The sequence below is a fragment of the Ruditapes philippinarum genome, unplaced genomic scaffold (genome assembly GCF_026571515.1).
Source record: "Ruditapes philippinarum isolate M1 unplaced genomic scaffold, ASM2657151v2 ctg4796_1_1_1_1, whole genome shotgun sequence".
NCBI lineage: Eukaryota > Metazoa > Mollusca > Bivalvia > Venerida > Veneridae > Ruditapes > Ruditapes philippinarum.
This window is the reverse complement of record NW_026866707.1, coordinates 33,269-50,758: the sequence shown is the minus strand read 5'-3', so window position 1 is coordinate 50,758 and position 17,490 is coordinate 33,269. Positions and strand designations below refer to the sequence as shown.

The 17,490-nt window shown below is 33.3% G+C and overlaps 1 protein-coding gene and 2 non-coding genes across 3 annotated transcripts; all 3 read left to right on the top strand.

The window, feature by feature from the left end:
- The first annotated feature begins 320 nt into the window (after positions 1–320).
- Positions 321–15,653, top strand: LOC132733425 (kynurenine/alpha-aminoadipate aminotransferase, mitochondrial-like). Its single transcript, XM_060720072.1, has 11 exons — positions 321–478; positions 1,817–1,913; positions 2,205–2,273; positions 3,536–3,668; positions 7,953–8,027; positions 8,520–8,651; positions 9,890–10,030; positions 10,620–10,799; positions 12,953–13,079; positions 14,268–14,476; positions 15,407–15,653. The coding sequence occupies exons 1-11, from the start codon at positions 385–387 to the stop codon at positions 15,458–15,460; spliced, it is 1,311 nt and encodes a 436-aa protein (XP_060576055.1). The 5' UTR covers positions 321–384; the 3' UTR covers positions 15,461–15,653.
- Positions 12,207–12,347, top strand: LOC132733430 (U4 spliceosomal RNA). The gene has a single exon (XR_009626163.1). It is a non-coding gene; the product is annotated as a U4 spliceosomal RNA (small nuclear RNA).
- On the top strand, positions 13,643–13,783 carry LOC132733429 (U4 spliceosomal RNA). The gene has a single exon (XR_009626162.1). It is a non-coding gene; the product is annotated as a U4 spliceosomal RNA (small nuclear RNA).
- Positions 15,654–17,490: the final 1,837 nt, after the last annotated feature.

The following is a 17,490-nucleotide window of genomic DNA, read 5'->3' as shown; positions in this document are numbered from 1 at the left end:
AGCTTTCAAGTTATGCTTAAACAAAATGCTTCGTAAAAATGTGCTTGAGCATAAGGTCACAAATATATTTTGCAATGAAAAACAAAACTCACATAGAACAGCTATGTACTGTTGCGTCAGCAATTATTTGCCTAAGAATATATTTATATAACGAAAAATTAGCAGATAGATTTTAAGTCATTGGCACTGCTTACATGTGATGAGACATTGTTACCGTAGGAATATATCACTTGATCACCCATACTGATTATAGTAACAAAACGAATGATAATGTCATAAATTAAAGTTGTGTCAATGGCGTTCCATAGATAGAGCTTACATATACAGCGAAACTAGAACTCTACATGCAGGTGTTAAAGCCAGCCATAAGATCAGTAAGTTTAGATGCTAAAAACAATTTCAAAAGCTGCAATGGATTACACAGCATTCCTTAGCAAAACAGCCAGAGCAAGGAAACCCTCTGCTCTGAGAGAACTATGTAAGTTTTTAAACTCTTTTTCTCATGTCCATTTTAAGTTTAAAAATGTTATTCATAGATTCTTTATAAAAATAAGCAGTGCAATGTGTGCATGTGAATGTTTTTGACTCGTTATGTACAATTTTTTGAAATCTATTGTTTTTGTAGTCCCGTAACTTGCTGCTTGAACCGGGAGTGATAAGCCTTTAGCCGAGCAGACCAGGCTAAAAATCAGGTTATAAAGCTGTATATTTGAGATTGCTCGGCTCCCGTGGTTTCCGACCTACTATTGAACTACTGTTTATTTTAGATTTTACCAAAATGGGATGATTGAAAAGGTACTTCATATGTGTTAGGTCAGAGATGTAGCTAACAGTTGAATCTTTTATCTGTGTTTTTCACTTAGAAAAATTTGTTTAAATGGGAACTGTAAATGTTTTTACCTGCAGCCATAGACAAATGCATAAGCTTTCAGAAAATGTATTATTTTACTGATTTTTTTATGTCTGGTTAAGTTTAGCAAGCACGCTTGATATCTTAACTGGCTAGGAAGTTCCCTATCTCTGTTCTCTTTGTCTCTGGTTAGGTTCAGAAATAATCCCTATGAACGGAAGTTATATTTTGCGCATGCGCCGAAAAACTATTTGGAGATTTCGGTCATTATCCACTTAAATCATTAAAAGATTCAATGATACTGAGTAGTACAACAATGTAAACCTATACGCACAACAATATAGATTGGTGACATTATAGAGTTTTATTGTCAAAAGAGAAATACAAAGTTACTAAAAAAAGAAGAAAATGGAGGCAGAAAATCGTGAAATTGCCTTGACTAATACCGATAATTTAGGTGATACATTGTAATTGGTTTTCTGTTGTTTTTTTTTTTCTCTAATTCTCTCCTCCCTCTTCTTGTTCATTTCTATCTTTAATTAGACACACGACATGTGTGATGTTGAGTTATCGTTGATGAAAAATCGATATAAGTCTTCTTCTTCATATTCATCATCTTCTCCTTCTCAATATTCTTCTTATTCTTCTTTAATGAGACACATAACATGTGTGATATTTCGTTATAGTTAATGGAATCGGTATAGACGAGACGTATGTTTTAATGGTTGGCTGTCTTCTTCTTCTACAACTTCTTATTCTTATTCTTCTGTAATAAGATATGTACGATATTTTGTTATACTAGTAGTTGATGGAATCAGTATAAACAAGACGTATGTTTTAATAGTTTGTGGTCTTTTCTTCTTCTTCTACTTCTTCTACTACTTCGTCTTCTTCATCATCAGTATCTTTACCTTCTTCTTCATCTTCTTTAATAAGACACATAACATGTGTGATATTTTGTTATAGTTGATGGAATCGGTGTAGACGAGACGTATGTTTTAATGGCTGGCGGTCTTCCAAACCCAGAAGTCTTTCCTATTACGGACATGGCGATTACATTCGGGTATGAATTCTCTTTATACAAAACGCACGTTAATCACATGAATTTATTTTTTATAATCTTTAAAAGAAACGACGCCATAAAAACTATAAGATATTTAATTAACATATTTGTTAAGCGTAAGCCACAATTCAGTAATGACAAAAAAATCTCATTTTTCGCTACTCTACAATTACAAACAATACATCAAACACACTTTTGCTAATTCTTTAATTAGTAATGACTCAAAGAAACTTTTTTTCTTTTGGCGTTTTTATCATTATTTTATTGACACCAACACACTTTTTTTTGCAGTGACGGGACAGTTTCAAAAATCAGCCAAAATAACTTAATGGAAGGACTTCAGTATGGTAGAACGACTGGGTACGTATGAAATCGGTATTGTCCGTTATTAGAAGAGTCTTTTTTTATGTATATTTTATTTAATTGTTACTCTACTGTTGACGTCCTTTCGCGTTTTCGCTTTTTAACGTCTGATTTTATCGTACATTTGTGTTTTTTTTTTTTTTTTTTGTTGTTTTTTTTTTTTTTTTTGATAAAAAAGCAAAACTACAATATGGCATAAATCAATCACCATATCCTTTCCTTTTATTAAGGAAAAAGGTTTTCGCCACAATGTTCCGAATTTTTTACTTAACAACAAGAACAAGAACAACAGCAGATATTTAAAAAGAAATCGAGACAGAACTCACTATTTTCAAACATTCAAATATGGCGTTCCATACTTAGAGTTTAAATAGTTATAAGGACTAATATGCGTGCCAGTGTAAGGCAAAAACTAATAATACGTATTTGTGCATACATTGATTGATATGAGGCTGTGATATTAATATGTTAATAATAATTTCATTAGCATAATAATGCAACATTGGTCCAGAATTCTGAACTCTTCATGACAATCCTCATTAAGGGGAAAATGAGTTATTAGATGATGAAAGTGGCCAGTGGTCAAACTTTGATCTGTCGAGTGGACGCTTTACCTCATTTACTTTTTAACTAGATTTTCATTTGAAGGCCACAGACTATGCTAAATTATGTTAACAAGGTGTTACCAAAATCAAGTATAGAAACACCACTTCGGGAAAATTAATACAATCGCAACTCTTCGGATAAGTTATTATTGATAATAGCCGAGAAAGTTCCGATTGCAAGTAATATAAACAACAGACTCTCTTCAAAGTCGTTCGACCTTTAAGTACTAAATGTAGTAAGCTAAAATTGTTCTAGATCATATACTTATAAATGCACGGACATATTCATGAAATTAGTGAGTGTGACCAAGTAAATATGATATTGTATGGCAGTTTCATACTGAAAAAATTAGTCGTAAGGGGAATGATGCGGGCGGACGATGTTCCCATTCAACCTTTGATAATCGATCTTGTCTCAATTACCCCTTTTTATATCCAGCCTTTACCGAGCGACCAATGTGTCCTTTTACGAAATTGCATGGGCAAAGAAGGGAAACTTGTGGATAGAATTTCAAAAACTTTGCGTTGATAAGTCTAAATGGAAAAGAATTTTGTTAAAATATTCTGCTTTTTATGTCACAACATAAATTCAGTCCAATACCTAATATCAAGTTATATGCAATGCAATATCCAGCCAAATTTGTCTATTTATAGGCATCCGGAAATCCTGAAGTTCATTAAAGATATAACAAAGCGTCTACATGATCCACCGCGCATGGGTGATTCAAGTCATCCAGGCGCTACAGAGGTTTTGTTGACATCTGGTTCCAATGACGGAATTTATAAAGTTTGTCTTTTTATGCTTTTATGAATAAAATATTATTATAAGAAGATTATTACAATTATTATCATTCTATCATGTAGTCATAAAAATTTTGTAATTTGTTACGTCGTGAAAAGTTGTTGCCTTGCTACTTACTATTAAAGGTGTAGGCCCGCAAGTCCAGAACAGTATGTTCAAGACTTTATTATCCACATCCATGATTTTTCAATCAGCACCAGTATTGTCCTCAAATTGCTAATTCAGTGCAATGGGTTTTCTTTTTCGCACCTAATTATAGCCAAGAATTAACCCTAACTTACATTGCCGATGGAAATACCATCTGAATGATTCCGTCTGCCAGGCGGATGTTTTCGCTAGGAATTTTCTGAAAGGCGGATATCTTCACTAATAATTTCCTGCAAGGCGGATATTTTCACTAGGAATTTTCTGCAAGGCGGTTATTTTCACTAGGGATTTTCTGCAAGGTGGATATTTTCACTAGGGATTTTCTGCAAGGCTGATATTTTCACTAGGGATTTTCTGCAAGTCAGATATTTTTACTAGGAATTTTCTGCAAGGCGGATATTTTCACTAGGAATTTTCTGCAAGGCGGATATTTTCACTAGGAATTTTCTGAAAGGCGGATATTTTCACTAGGAAGGCGGATATTTTCACTAGGAATTTTCTGCAAAGCGGATATTTTCACTAGGAATTTTCTGCAAGGCGGATATTTTCACTAAAAAGTTTCTGCAAGGCGGATATTTTCACAAACGTTAGGAATTTTCTTCAAGGCGGTTATTTTCACTAGGAATTTTCTGCAAGGCGGATATTTTCACTAGGGATTTTCTGCAAGGCTGATATTTTCACTAAGAATTTTCTGCAAGGCGGATATTTTCACTAGGAATTTTCTGCAATGCGGATATTTTCACTAGGGATTTTCTGCAAGGCGGATATTTTCACTAGGGATTTTCTGCAAGGCGGATATTTTCACTAGGAATTTTCTGCAAGGCGGATATTTTCACTAGGGATTTTCTGCAAGGCGGATATTTTCACTAGGAATTTTCTGCAAGGCGGTTATTTTCACTAGGGATTCTCTGCAAGGCGGATATTTTCATTAGGGGTTTTCTGCAAGGCGGATATTTTCACTAGGGATTTTCTGCAAGGCGGATATTTTCACTAGGGATTTTACTAGCACGTATATTCATCACTTCTCACTTGCACAGAGTCCAAATACATGTACTAGTATTATAATGTAATAAACTTGCCAACAACCAGTGTTTCAGTGTTTGGGAATAAAAATACTACACTCTCATTCGTTTCTTTATTCCTTCAAACAAGTGGTAAAGCTTCTTGTACATCCAGACGACACAGAAAGGGGGCATACATAGTCAAAACATAAAGGCACGTCATGTCTCAGAAAATAATACACTTTTACTAAATAAAGGGGGTTTGTTTTGTTCTATACGTTCTGTTTTGATATAAATTTAGATGGTGTTTAATGATAACCATGGGGAAAAAGTAGCGCAAAATGTGAATAAGTAGCAAAATGTTAACAATGGAGTGCATTGACCTCATCCAAAATACTACGTCACAATAACTTTACTAACTGTATGACCAATAAGTAACTTATTAGACGATATAACATGCACAATAAATACAACTTTGCTTCTTTAAAAAAGAAGCATGCGAGAGGTCATTTTGCTGCTGTAGAAAATATTTGGAAATTAAGACACAATGAATGGTTATTAATTACAATTATTTAACAAAATATAATGTATTATATAAATTGAATATATAGTATCATAATAAAAGTTTGTTTTACACTTCATTTTTTAATGTTTTGAAAATTTATATGCCGGAGAAATAGACTTTTTCTTGGCGCATTAGAGATACTTTTTCTACAAAGGGAACTAAATTTAAAATAAATGATATGTACGATTTATATTAAAAGTAGTATCAAAATAAAAATTTCTTGTAAAATTCAATAAGCAAATTTTCAGCTAATGTTTTGATAAGTATATGGAAACATTTCCTCTACATTTTCCAAAACGGGCAAAAAATTTACATAACAAAAGGTTTATAGCATTTGATTGGAATAAACAGAATATAAAGCTGCTTGCCTCCAGCCACAATATTTTAAGAAAATCAAACTTGTGTCAAATTTGTGCCATTTGCGCAAAAAATCCCCTTTGCGTTACTTTTTAATACCAGTTCAAAAGTTTATTGAGCAGCAAAATTTCGGTACACGGTTCACTCGGTCATATAATAGTGCATGGTGTTATTGTAGCTATAATGTTCACTGTTACTATTTATTAGTCGCCGGTAGAAACCGGCGACTATATTTGTAACAGTTTAATATTCTATCTATGGTAGGAGAAGGCCTTAAAATCTGAAAATAAAAGCAAATCAATTACTGAACAATTAAGGACCACAATTATTTTTCAGAATCTTAAAAATTCAAAAATAAATTAACGTTGCTAAATGAAATGAAATATACAAATATTTACATCTTAAAAAGCAACATTACAATTTTCATAAAATGAATTAATAACGTATCCCTATGGACCAGTCATTGAATTTAGGGAAACTTTTATTTTTTTTTCTAAGTGTCAAGCGTTGCTATTTTATGATTGATAAATCATGAATGATATTAAGAATGACACATTTAAATTATCTGGTTGTTTTATATCTTATGACACCTATTATATTTCATTATTTTATCTAATTATAAACAGATTCTCCCTGTTCTATTGTAAAAATCACGTGACTACACGTTGTATATAGAATCTATTAATAGTAACAGATTAATTTGCTGATAAGACATACTAGTTGGAAAACGGTATGGGGGCTAATTAGATGCAAATGTATAAATAATTACAAAGTTATCTTTTTCAGTTTCATATTTTATATCATTAGAAAGGATTAGTACATTAAAGAATTAAATACATTTTCAAAACCTTTTCATTTTACCTTGGTAAAGGGTTAAATTTTGCCCTTTCTATTTAGTTTAGGTTGAACATCACAAAATAGAATTTATGCTAAAGAGGCACATGTATTGAAATAAATAGTGGTAATAGTCGTCTTCGTTATATTCCGTCGATTTCCGTCGCGCAGGTTACCAAAACGGTACGACACATAATAATGAAAACTAATAAAATATCTTTTTGTTAATATTTTATCGAACTGAAAGGCAATTCAACGTAAACTATATCGTATGTAACGACAGGAATATTGATTTCAACTAAATAGCTTATTTTTTTCGATAGCGCAAAAAATAGTTTTATGAAAACTGCAAAAGGGATTTTCAAAGATTCGAATTTGGCCTACTAGGTCACAACTTCGTCCTATACTTACCACATATTAATTAATTTAATATCGAGATCTATACTATCAATAAAATCTTTAGCATAAATCATAATAAGTTACGTAAACTAACTTACCAAATACTTGCTTAATAATCATAGCAGTTCCTTAACAATATTGCTAAGCAAGTTTGCTTCATATAATATTATGATGTTTTATTGTGAATAAACAGTTACTCAACATAAATTGTTCCTCTTTTCTTTATACCTGAACCAATAATTAAACTGATTTTTTATATTTATGATAATACAGTCATTTTCTATCCGGCGACTTGATGCTTTAGCATCAAAATCTCTACTTGTCGTCACTGTTACTATTTATCGGAACAAGAAATAGTAAAACGCTATTCAGAAAACAATACTGTAACCGATAGACACTTTAAAAGATTGGAACGGAATGATACATCCACGTAGCGCTAAGTAACGTAAATGACATTTTCCGATTTTTCTTTACAGGGGCCTACCGATTCGTTCACTTCGATGTTAATTTTTCGTTTAAATTAAGTCGTATTTTAAAATGGAGATGCGCGAAACAAATTTTGTAGACTGCTCCTAATGATTTTAAGCTGTAAATAAGATTCATTTACTACAATCAGATACGCAAAAATGGATGCCGCCAGCAGTCTGAACACTATCAGACCTCTCCAATAAACGTTTTCAGGGGAAAATATCATTTTAGTGGCTTGTTGGGCCTTGAATACACTTGAAACTGTGCTATTATGTCTCCATCATTGACCGAACTTATATTTTTCATTTAATCTGAAAGTCAATATAGAAATACGTGTTTAAATCTGTCATTCTGTTCAAAATAGACTTAGACTCTATCAAACCCAGTCTGCAATTCTCTTGTAATTTTGTTGTGATAAATGTTTCTGAGGTATTACTTTGTTTCCAGATTTTTTGTTCTTTTCAAAAGAAAAACACTCATTTTGTTTCTTTTCTTCAGTCTGTAGAAATTCTGTTGGGCGAAGGGGATGTAGTGTTAACAGAAGAGTACGTTTATCCAAATCTTGTGGCGGTGGTGAGTTTGACAATATAAAGCACACATAGTCTCACTTTTATCCTTTTCTTTTTCCTTTGCCAAGCTTAATATCACAAAATAAACTTGTCCATATTTCAATCTGAACATATTTCAATCTGAACAAAACCTTACCAAATATTTCCAAAATAACTAGATCTACTTACTTAATAACGAACAGTGAAAACCATGATAAAACAGCAATGATGTGCAAGCTGTTCTTGGTAGATGGGTAGATTCAGTCACAGTCAACAGGCCACAGGACTGGTTTAAATTTGGGTAATCTAAAGTGAAACCTTACATGTACTTTATTTGTGGCCTGTCCTTTGTTTTTTTCTAGTTTTATGCACTGGCAAGTAGTCAGTCAGATCGCTGAATTGGTAAACTGACACCATTCTATACAGGTTATAAATGCTTGCCATCGACGCCACGTGCTCAAATACAATGATACGGATTTTTTTACGACAATCATAAAAAATACATGTCATGTTTCAGACGCAGCCGATAGGTTGTGACGTCAAAGCCATTCGAATGGATAAAGACGGTATTATACCGGAATGTCTTGCTGCCGAGCTGTCTAAATGGCCGAAACCGGTAGACGGAAAACCTTCATTAGGGAGACTAAAGGTATCCCTACCTCTTTTGTTTTCATTTGTAAATCAGTGCATTCGTTTTGTCAAGTGAACTAAACTTAATGAATTTGTACAAATAATATCAAATTTACGTCTGTAAATTTTGAAAGCCAACTTAAGTTTTTTAGCAGCCCGCCCTTACATGATATATGAAAAGAACTTTATTTGTGAAGGCGCACGTGATATGTTCTTCCAACAGTAACAATGATAAGCCTTTACGGGAACAAAGCCTTTTCGGTCTTTGCTACATATGAACTTTAGATGGTATTTAAGATATATAAATATGAGACGTAAAGGAGAGGTGGCCATTTAGATAAGGTATCTCAGTCGGGAAATTGCAAGTTCGAGCCATACTGGCAGTCACGACCACGTTTCCTCATATGACAACAGTACTGGTTACTTCTCGGAAGTGGTTCAAGTTAGCTGCAAGCTTTATATACAATCGAGCTTATATAAATAATGTTTAAACTTATATACCCGGTAATATGTTAGACTTTACATAGATATTTCTGATAATAGTTTAAAACCGAAAGGTTTATAGAAATAATTATGAAAGTTCGGGCTACAGGCTTGAATTCGGCAGGAAAATAAGTGCCTTCTTCATGCGAGAAACGAGTCCAGACAGGCAGTTACTTCATTAGGAGGTCTGAGCTTTTCCTCCATCTGTTAATATTCGAATATTGACATATGTCGTTGATAATTTTGGTATGACTAAGAATACAACAACAACAACGTAACAAATGTAAAATAAATTGCTGTGGTTCTGTCAAGGATCCCGCGTGACAAAAACGTTCAGATGTGAACCTGACATCTTCCAGTGTCCAGTCGGGTAAGAAGTCAAGAAAAAATGTGAGAAAGAAATATGTGTAAAGCGTTAGTAACGTTAATATCTGCAGATGTTTATTTATTTATTTTTTGTTTGGTTTTATAGCGCACTAACATAGTTTAGGTCATAAGGCGCCGCAACAAGAGCTTAATTACCTCGGTTGTTGCGTTAAGGCAACGCAAGGGGCGATAACCATTTCACCTGCTGGAGCCAAGCGATGCATTGACTCCAGTAATTCAAACCCACATTTAGTCGCCTTTTATTTTAAACGGTGACTGCAATTCTGATATCTCAACCCGTTAAGGCAAACCCTCCGCCACAAAGGGCCGACTGTTGATTTAATGCGCAACTGCTTTGTTCTTTGTGTTAGCAAAATTAATATTACTTTATGATTTATACATTTACAGGCGTTATACTGTGTTCCTAACGGAGATAATCCAACCGGTGTACGGTATACGAACGAACGGAAACGGGAAATATACAGGCTGGCACAAGAATATAATTTCATTATAATAGAGGACGATGCATACTTTTATTTGGAAGAAAAAGTGAGTTTGTTAACTAATATAAAACATATCTTGAAAAATAATTATTAAACATATCATCATCATCATCATCATAATAATAATAATAATAATAATAATGACCACAAATATTAACAATCTGGTGACAGTCGTTATTTTTGCATAATTTTATACTTTACTCTGTTAGTGAATATCATTCATCTAATCTGTATCAGTAAGAAAAGAAAGGTATAAAAAGTCCCAAAATAGGTAGTACATATGTACAATGTATAAATGAAGTTCTCTAATGTATTAGTGTACAGATGTACATTTATTTCACTATAATAATCCGAGTAAATTGCGTGACGTATTACATGTATAACGCCATGAAAACTAAATTATTTTGAACAGAAATACTTTATTTAATCTATAAACCATTTTTGTTAAAGCGATAATGATGAAATTTCACTAAGTCATCTTCCTTATTTACTTATTAACTTCTATGCCATGTTTGTAATAATATTTTTGTATTGTTTGAAGTCACTCTTATGCCTTTAAGGGCCATGAGTTTTTGTTTATAAATATAAAAATGAAAAAGAATATTGTTATTAACATGTTCCTAATTGTATTTCAGCCATTCAACGAAAGTTTCCTTTCAATGGACGTTGATGGCAGAGTAATCCGTCTGGAAACATTCTCTAAGACTATCGCCCCTGGTCTCCGGCTAGGTTTTGCCCTCGCCCCCAAACCATTTTTCAATCAACTGAGATATGTATCGCAGGCATCCACTCAAGGCAGTTCGAATGTATCTCAGGTAAGAATCTCATCAAGTATATTATCTTGCCTTTGCTTTGGAGATTATTTTTAAATGGGGCATTTGATTGGTTGTTTTATGCTGGTGAGCCATGTGTGACACCGACCCCACCTCATTAGCAGTGGGATAGGATAGCGTAAGAAATAAATCGGCATGTCACTTCATTGCCAGATCTGTTCAGTGATTTTATTTTAGGCCAATATGACGGGTGTATATCAAGCTGGGATACAGGGATGTAAGCAGCCGGCTGCCCCCATAAGAAAAGTCCAATTGTGTTTGTTTGTGGTGAGGGGGAGGATGGTCAGGGTTATAACTTACCGGTGTGTCAAACATAATGGATAAGAAAAATTATATATAGCGTCAAAATGACGTATTATGACTATAATTTTAAGTGACATTATACCAACCGAAGTGTGAATTCGTGAGCAAGTAAAAAAGTAAGTATATGAAACTTGACATGTTGAATAATTGTGTTCAGTTTTAATATTTTACTATGAAAAAATAATCAATAAGCCAAAAGGCCAGCGAAAATTTCTTTAACTGTGGTTCAAATGTATTGATCAGTAAACGCTAAATTCTTAATTGAGTGGGGGTAGTCTTTTAACAATTTAGTTAAGTTTTATATTGTATCATATACATTTTTCATTATCAAGTCACCATTATAATAGCCAATCCTTTAAAATATACTAGTATTACTGATTCAAGTCAACTTGACACAGCGAAAAATCGAGCATAATGTCACTTTAAGTGATTGAATGTGGAGCCAGAAAGGAAGGGGTGTTAGGCCATGATACCCCTTCCTCAGTGGGGGTTGGCTAGGCTAAGTATATAAATACATGTATGTGAAATCCTGGTAAGAATTGGGTATCAACCTATTTTTTTAAGTGAAAATCACGCAGAAATTACTGAAAACCAATAAAAAATGTTTTCAAGATCCATAATGTTATACCCCTTGTCGAAATCCTGCTTGATCCGCGCCAGCATTCTTAAGAATATCAATATACATGTATACATAATTTATTTGCTATTATATATGTTGTTGTGTATTTAAACTAGTTTAAATTGACGGCAATTCGACACAAAAGTTCATGAACTTATATTATCAATTCATTACAATGAGTCCTATCATGACTTCAATTAAATCACTCAGGCATTTAAAATAAAATTACGTGAAACCGACGACAGTTGTACGAAATAGTCAAATATAAAAGGGAGGTAATATATTTTATCTAATTCTTAATTTTACAAAAAGCTCGAGAATGTTTATGAATGAAATATTATTTTATAATCATATCAATACATTATATTTAAAATATAAATCATATAAGTATATCTGTGAACTTACTTACACTTAACGGACAATTATTTTTGATTGAATATATAAACCATTTTCATACTACTTTCGGTAGCTTTGCGCAGTGGCGGTACCATAGCCAATGAGGTTCATCCGAGGCGTGGTTATTGCTAGTTGAAAACTATACCCAATACCCCGCGCCGACGCCCTGAAATATGGGCGGCGAGCGCAATTTATGAACGTCCTCACGGGGACTGACAAAAAAGCAAAACATCATCTTACCATTACTGGAAATAAGAATGCAGTATAGTCCGTTAACAAACAAACGAATGAATATCTTAAACTAGTTACATTCCATGATGTACGAAATATGTTGGATCAAATATTTTTGTAAACTTAGAAGTTTTAGACCATTCCAAGACCATAAAAAATGGGGGATACGCACATAAAAAACCCGGTACAGTATGTGAGCATTTTGCATACTTTACATTGAAATTTTGTTTCGTGGTAATAACAGACTGGCTTACCGACGCTAATTTAAATTATTGCGTTACTTTGGTACCATTCTGACACAAGTTAAACATATCTAACAGAGACGGTATTTCCGCCTTTGAGGTCGCAGACGAAACTTTCAAGGGAAGTCCAGTGCTCGGGTTTTACGCTTTTACACCTTCAGCTGAAACATCACAGGTGATTCCTATGAAATAAGAAATCTCCAACTTCTACTCACAAAATGACTAACTCTAGGTCTCACGATTATCCAGATAGATGGCAGCAGTGAGCTTTAAATAATTATAAGTAGGAATTTGACACACCTTATTTTGTTTATGTATTATTATGTACAAGATATATTTTTCAGATGTTAGTAAGGGAGTTATTTAGAAAGTGGGGAGTCGATGGTTACATAAAACACTGTGAAGAAGTGAATGATTTTTATTCCAAAAGACGAATCGTGTGTGAAAGAATAGCCAGAAAACATCTTAACGGTTCGTATAATTATTATATCGATAGAATGAATGAATGAATGAATGAATGAATGAATGGACGGACGAACGGACGGACGGACGTTCCAACATTTTGTGTTTAGGGGCTATTTCCTTAATTTCTTTGTTTTCTTAAGGGCTACTAGCACATAAACCCTTTGATCACGGAATGAACCTATTGTTCTCTTTTGTTCTCTTTACTGTTATATAGCCCCTAAACCCAAAATGTTTGCTCGGACGGACGGACGAACGAACGAACGAATGAGTCAGACAGTCAGTCAATAACCAACCAACCCAACGAATGAATAAACGGACGAACGAACGGACAAACGTTCGATGTACGAAATAGCGTCTAGTGAAAAGGGACGTAATATAGCGGTATTTCATCTAATTCTAAATTTTACAAAATGTTAAGGAATAAAAGGAAACAATGTATGATTAAATTAATAATATTTATATATCATCTTTTGAATATTAATCAATAAACAGTATCTATGAACCTACTTAAAGTTAACGGGCAGTTATATTTGGTTGAATATATAAACCATTTTCATACTACTTTCGGTAGCTTTGCGCAGTGGCGGTACCATAGCCAATGAGGTTCATCCGAGGCGTGGTTATTGCTAGTTGAAAACTATACCCAATACCCCGCGCCGACGCCCTGAAATATGGGCGGCGAGCGCAATTTATGAACGTCCTTACGGGGACTGACAAAAATTATTAAATGTTTCAAAAAAAAAGTTATTGTCGTCGACAATAATAGAACAGGAGACATTAGATTAAACGTATTTGTAGACCCATAATATATGTGATTTTTCTTATCATAAAATTTATGAGAATAGAGAACCATTTATGCGCATCGAGATTAATTGCCTATATTACGTTGTTGTTGTTGTTTTGTTTTGTTGGGTTTTTTTTTTGGGGGGGGGGGGGGAATTGTTGGAAGTATTATTCAGTGGTCTGAATGGTAAGAGCGCTGATTTATCACGAATGAAAATTGCTTTCGGTACCTGTTAATTGCAAAAACATGTGGCAAAGCTAACCCTTTCCGCTGAATGAATGAATGACAGTAAGAACGAACGTACGAATACTTTTGGTTCGTCGCATAAAATGTACATGTATAAATTGATCTTCGTTTTTTATATGCAATAAAAATATCAATTATCATTTCTTATATATACAATGATTCAGGAATGGCTGAGTGGGAAAGCCCGACAGGTGGAATGTTTTTATGGATGAAGTTTAAAGGTGTAAAGGACACGTTAAAACTCGTCATGGAAAGACTTCTAAAAAGAAAGGTCCTTATTGTGACAGGGGCTGCTTTTTCTGCTGACGTCACAAGGCCGACACCCTATGTACGAATATCATACTCTAAAGTGTCCGAAGAGGATATGGAAAAGGTATGTCTTACTAATAACTATTCGGAGCACCCCGCCGATTACCGATACCAGTCCTATGTTTGACGGAAATGGCCGGAATGTTGCGATTGATAAATAACATTTTGTCATTGGTGAACGTTAAATTCAGGGTTCTGTTAAAATAGAGAAAAGAAAAAGGTGGTAGTTTTCTGGTTCAAAATGTTCAAGGTTTTGACTTTTACAATGGCTGAATAAAGGTGTACATTTGTTAAAAGATGGTCATCATACATATGAACTTTTTTTATGGTCAAGTGGGAGATTTTTCTTCAAAAAGAGGGAGATTTTAGAATTTGCAATAAACAAAGAAGGAAGTTCTGACATCAAAAATAGGGAGATTTCTTTAATTTGTGAAAATATTCCTTATTTTAAAAAGATATTTTGAAAATATAGCTGTAGATAGTGGGAGTGGGAGAGTTCACATGTGGTCACTGAAAAGAAATTATAGACTATTTCGTTTTAAAAAAGACTGATATTAAAATTAATTAGTTTAAGATGTTTCAATGTCAATCTAACTAACGTTCAGATCTACTTTAGTTATTTTTTGCATGTAGCGTTGATTAAAAGCTGATTTTAATTAAATTTTTACAATATGAGCATATATCGTAATCACGTACGAGTTACCTCGCTTGAATTAGAGCAAAGTGATTATATCGGGCATACGCCATTCGCTTTCATTGCTATCTATGAACCTGATTCTTTATTCTATTTGGTACATTGGTATTATACAAAAACAACATTTATCCTACCAGTTACAGATACATCTACTTTGGTTCTTTAGTCAACCATTTCAAACTGGATTTAGATTCAGTTTACAAACATTTTATACACATGAATGATAATACATTACTCTATTAGTGCAATAACAGCCTCATTTTGTTCACAGGTAATTAATATCCAGTCGATTATTTTCAGGGATTTGCTATCATTGCGGAAGAACTGAGAGCCTTGCAAAACGAACAAAATTAAGCGTAAACCGGCGGCTGCGTCAGAAAAGGGGCGCAACAACAATGTGACTTATGGATTGTTATCTTATACGAGTTACCTCGCTTGAATTAGAAAAGAAATATGTTTGAATATTTCTTTAAAATGTGATATGATATGAATTGCAATAAATATAATTTGAAATATAAAATTATTGGTGGAAGTTGTTCAGAAAGTACTTAATTATTTTCATAAAAAAATATTGACATTTTCTAGTTATTCATCCGCTCTTTAACTCTAGTTATTCATCCGCTCTTTAACTTTGTTAGATTTTTGTTCTGTGCACCTTATTAACTTTCCAGGACATTTGATCCCACATGATCTCTGATCAGCGGTAAGAGACGAATGACCATTAGAGCTTTATGTCCAAGATGAAATTCGCCTAACCAGCGCCGCCTGGATAAGTAGCAGATATTATTATAAATTATGATAGTTGCATTAAAGAAAAGATACAACTCAATTGCATTTGTTAGGAAAGATATATATGTATAATCTAAAACCAAATGAGATTCAATACTAAATAATGAAATCCGGTGACATTATGGTCATTTCATTTTCTTTGAATTTTAAATCCCTCTCCACAGATATTTTGATTTTTTTTCATGAAGTTCGGCGGTTTTATTAAGGGTACCGTTTGTGTCTGAAATATTGCCATAGAGGGTAGGGGAGGGGCTCTTATTTACCCCCCCCCCCAACTTGTGAAGTGTCACTGAGTCTTAAATATAAAATTAATCTATAAAATTCATTCTCCTTATTAAAATTGTGAATTATATTGAGCATTTGAAGCATTCAAAACTTTGTTGCGTAATGCAATTGCATTACAAGAGTTTATCTGCCGTCATTTAATCTCCATTTAATCAAGGTCTTTCAAAACCAAATTCTCCCAGCTTTTTCAATATGTAATTTCTCATATACGTTAAATAACACACTTCTTTAGGACTTTCTTTAATTATTAAATGCTTTTAAATTAAAAAGGATTATAATATTAATGGAACGAGTTTCACAATCATCGTCGCATGCCACTCACGCGAAAGGGGCTATCAAAGACTCAGTCCCTTTGATTTCCGATTCTTTCCGTTCTTTTCGATAATTGCGTCTTGTATAAAGTCTTTAGTATAAAAGCATTCCGCGAATTGCAGTGTTGCAAACTATTGCACGCGGGAAATGATTTCATACCGGGCGCAATAGGACGTCTTTGAAACACTGCTATCAAAGATTATTTATCAGATTACCGACTAATTACACTGTTAATATGTTGATATAAAGATGAGATAAGATAATCCTTTTGATTGTACTTGACAGCTGATATTAAATAAGCACTAATTCGTCAGAAATTTTGACACAATATTTGACAGATTTAATTATTTACGATGCAAGAACTTTACATTTTTTCTTGAGAGATGGTTTTTGTCTACACATGCAATTCAACGCAGGGTTTTCGTTCGGTAATTATGCCTTCCCGTGTTTTAGGGCAACTTGGTCATTTGTAAATGCGTACATGTATTTTTTTATGCGCATATATTAGTTTAAACAATATTTTATTTCTATTTTTACAACATATATATGTACAGTAAGCATATATAAACACACTGATATATTTCGTGGATTGGAAAACAAGTCAAATGTGACTTATGTAAATTCCTTTCCACACATAATATTTCCACGCATATATTATAGTAATGCCAAGGGCAGGCAATCAATTCGGGATTTCATTTATGTATTAGAAAAAGTACCCAGCTGTTTCTTAACATTTATACATTTTTTACTAGTTCTTTAAATGAAATCATTTTTGTTTGCATTCAAATTTCTTCAATTAAAATTTCTGACAACATTGTTCTTTCATTATTCACGGTCTTTCGTGTTTCTTCTATAAAATTTTTTTTTTTTTTTTGCTTTCTAAAAACTTAAAAAATTAACATGTGCAGTCAATATGTTATAGCTTTGGGTCCAGTAACATAACAATAGATGTGTAAGCCTCTAAAATCACAAAGGCGGTTCGTAAAAGTTGAAGTAGG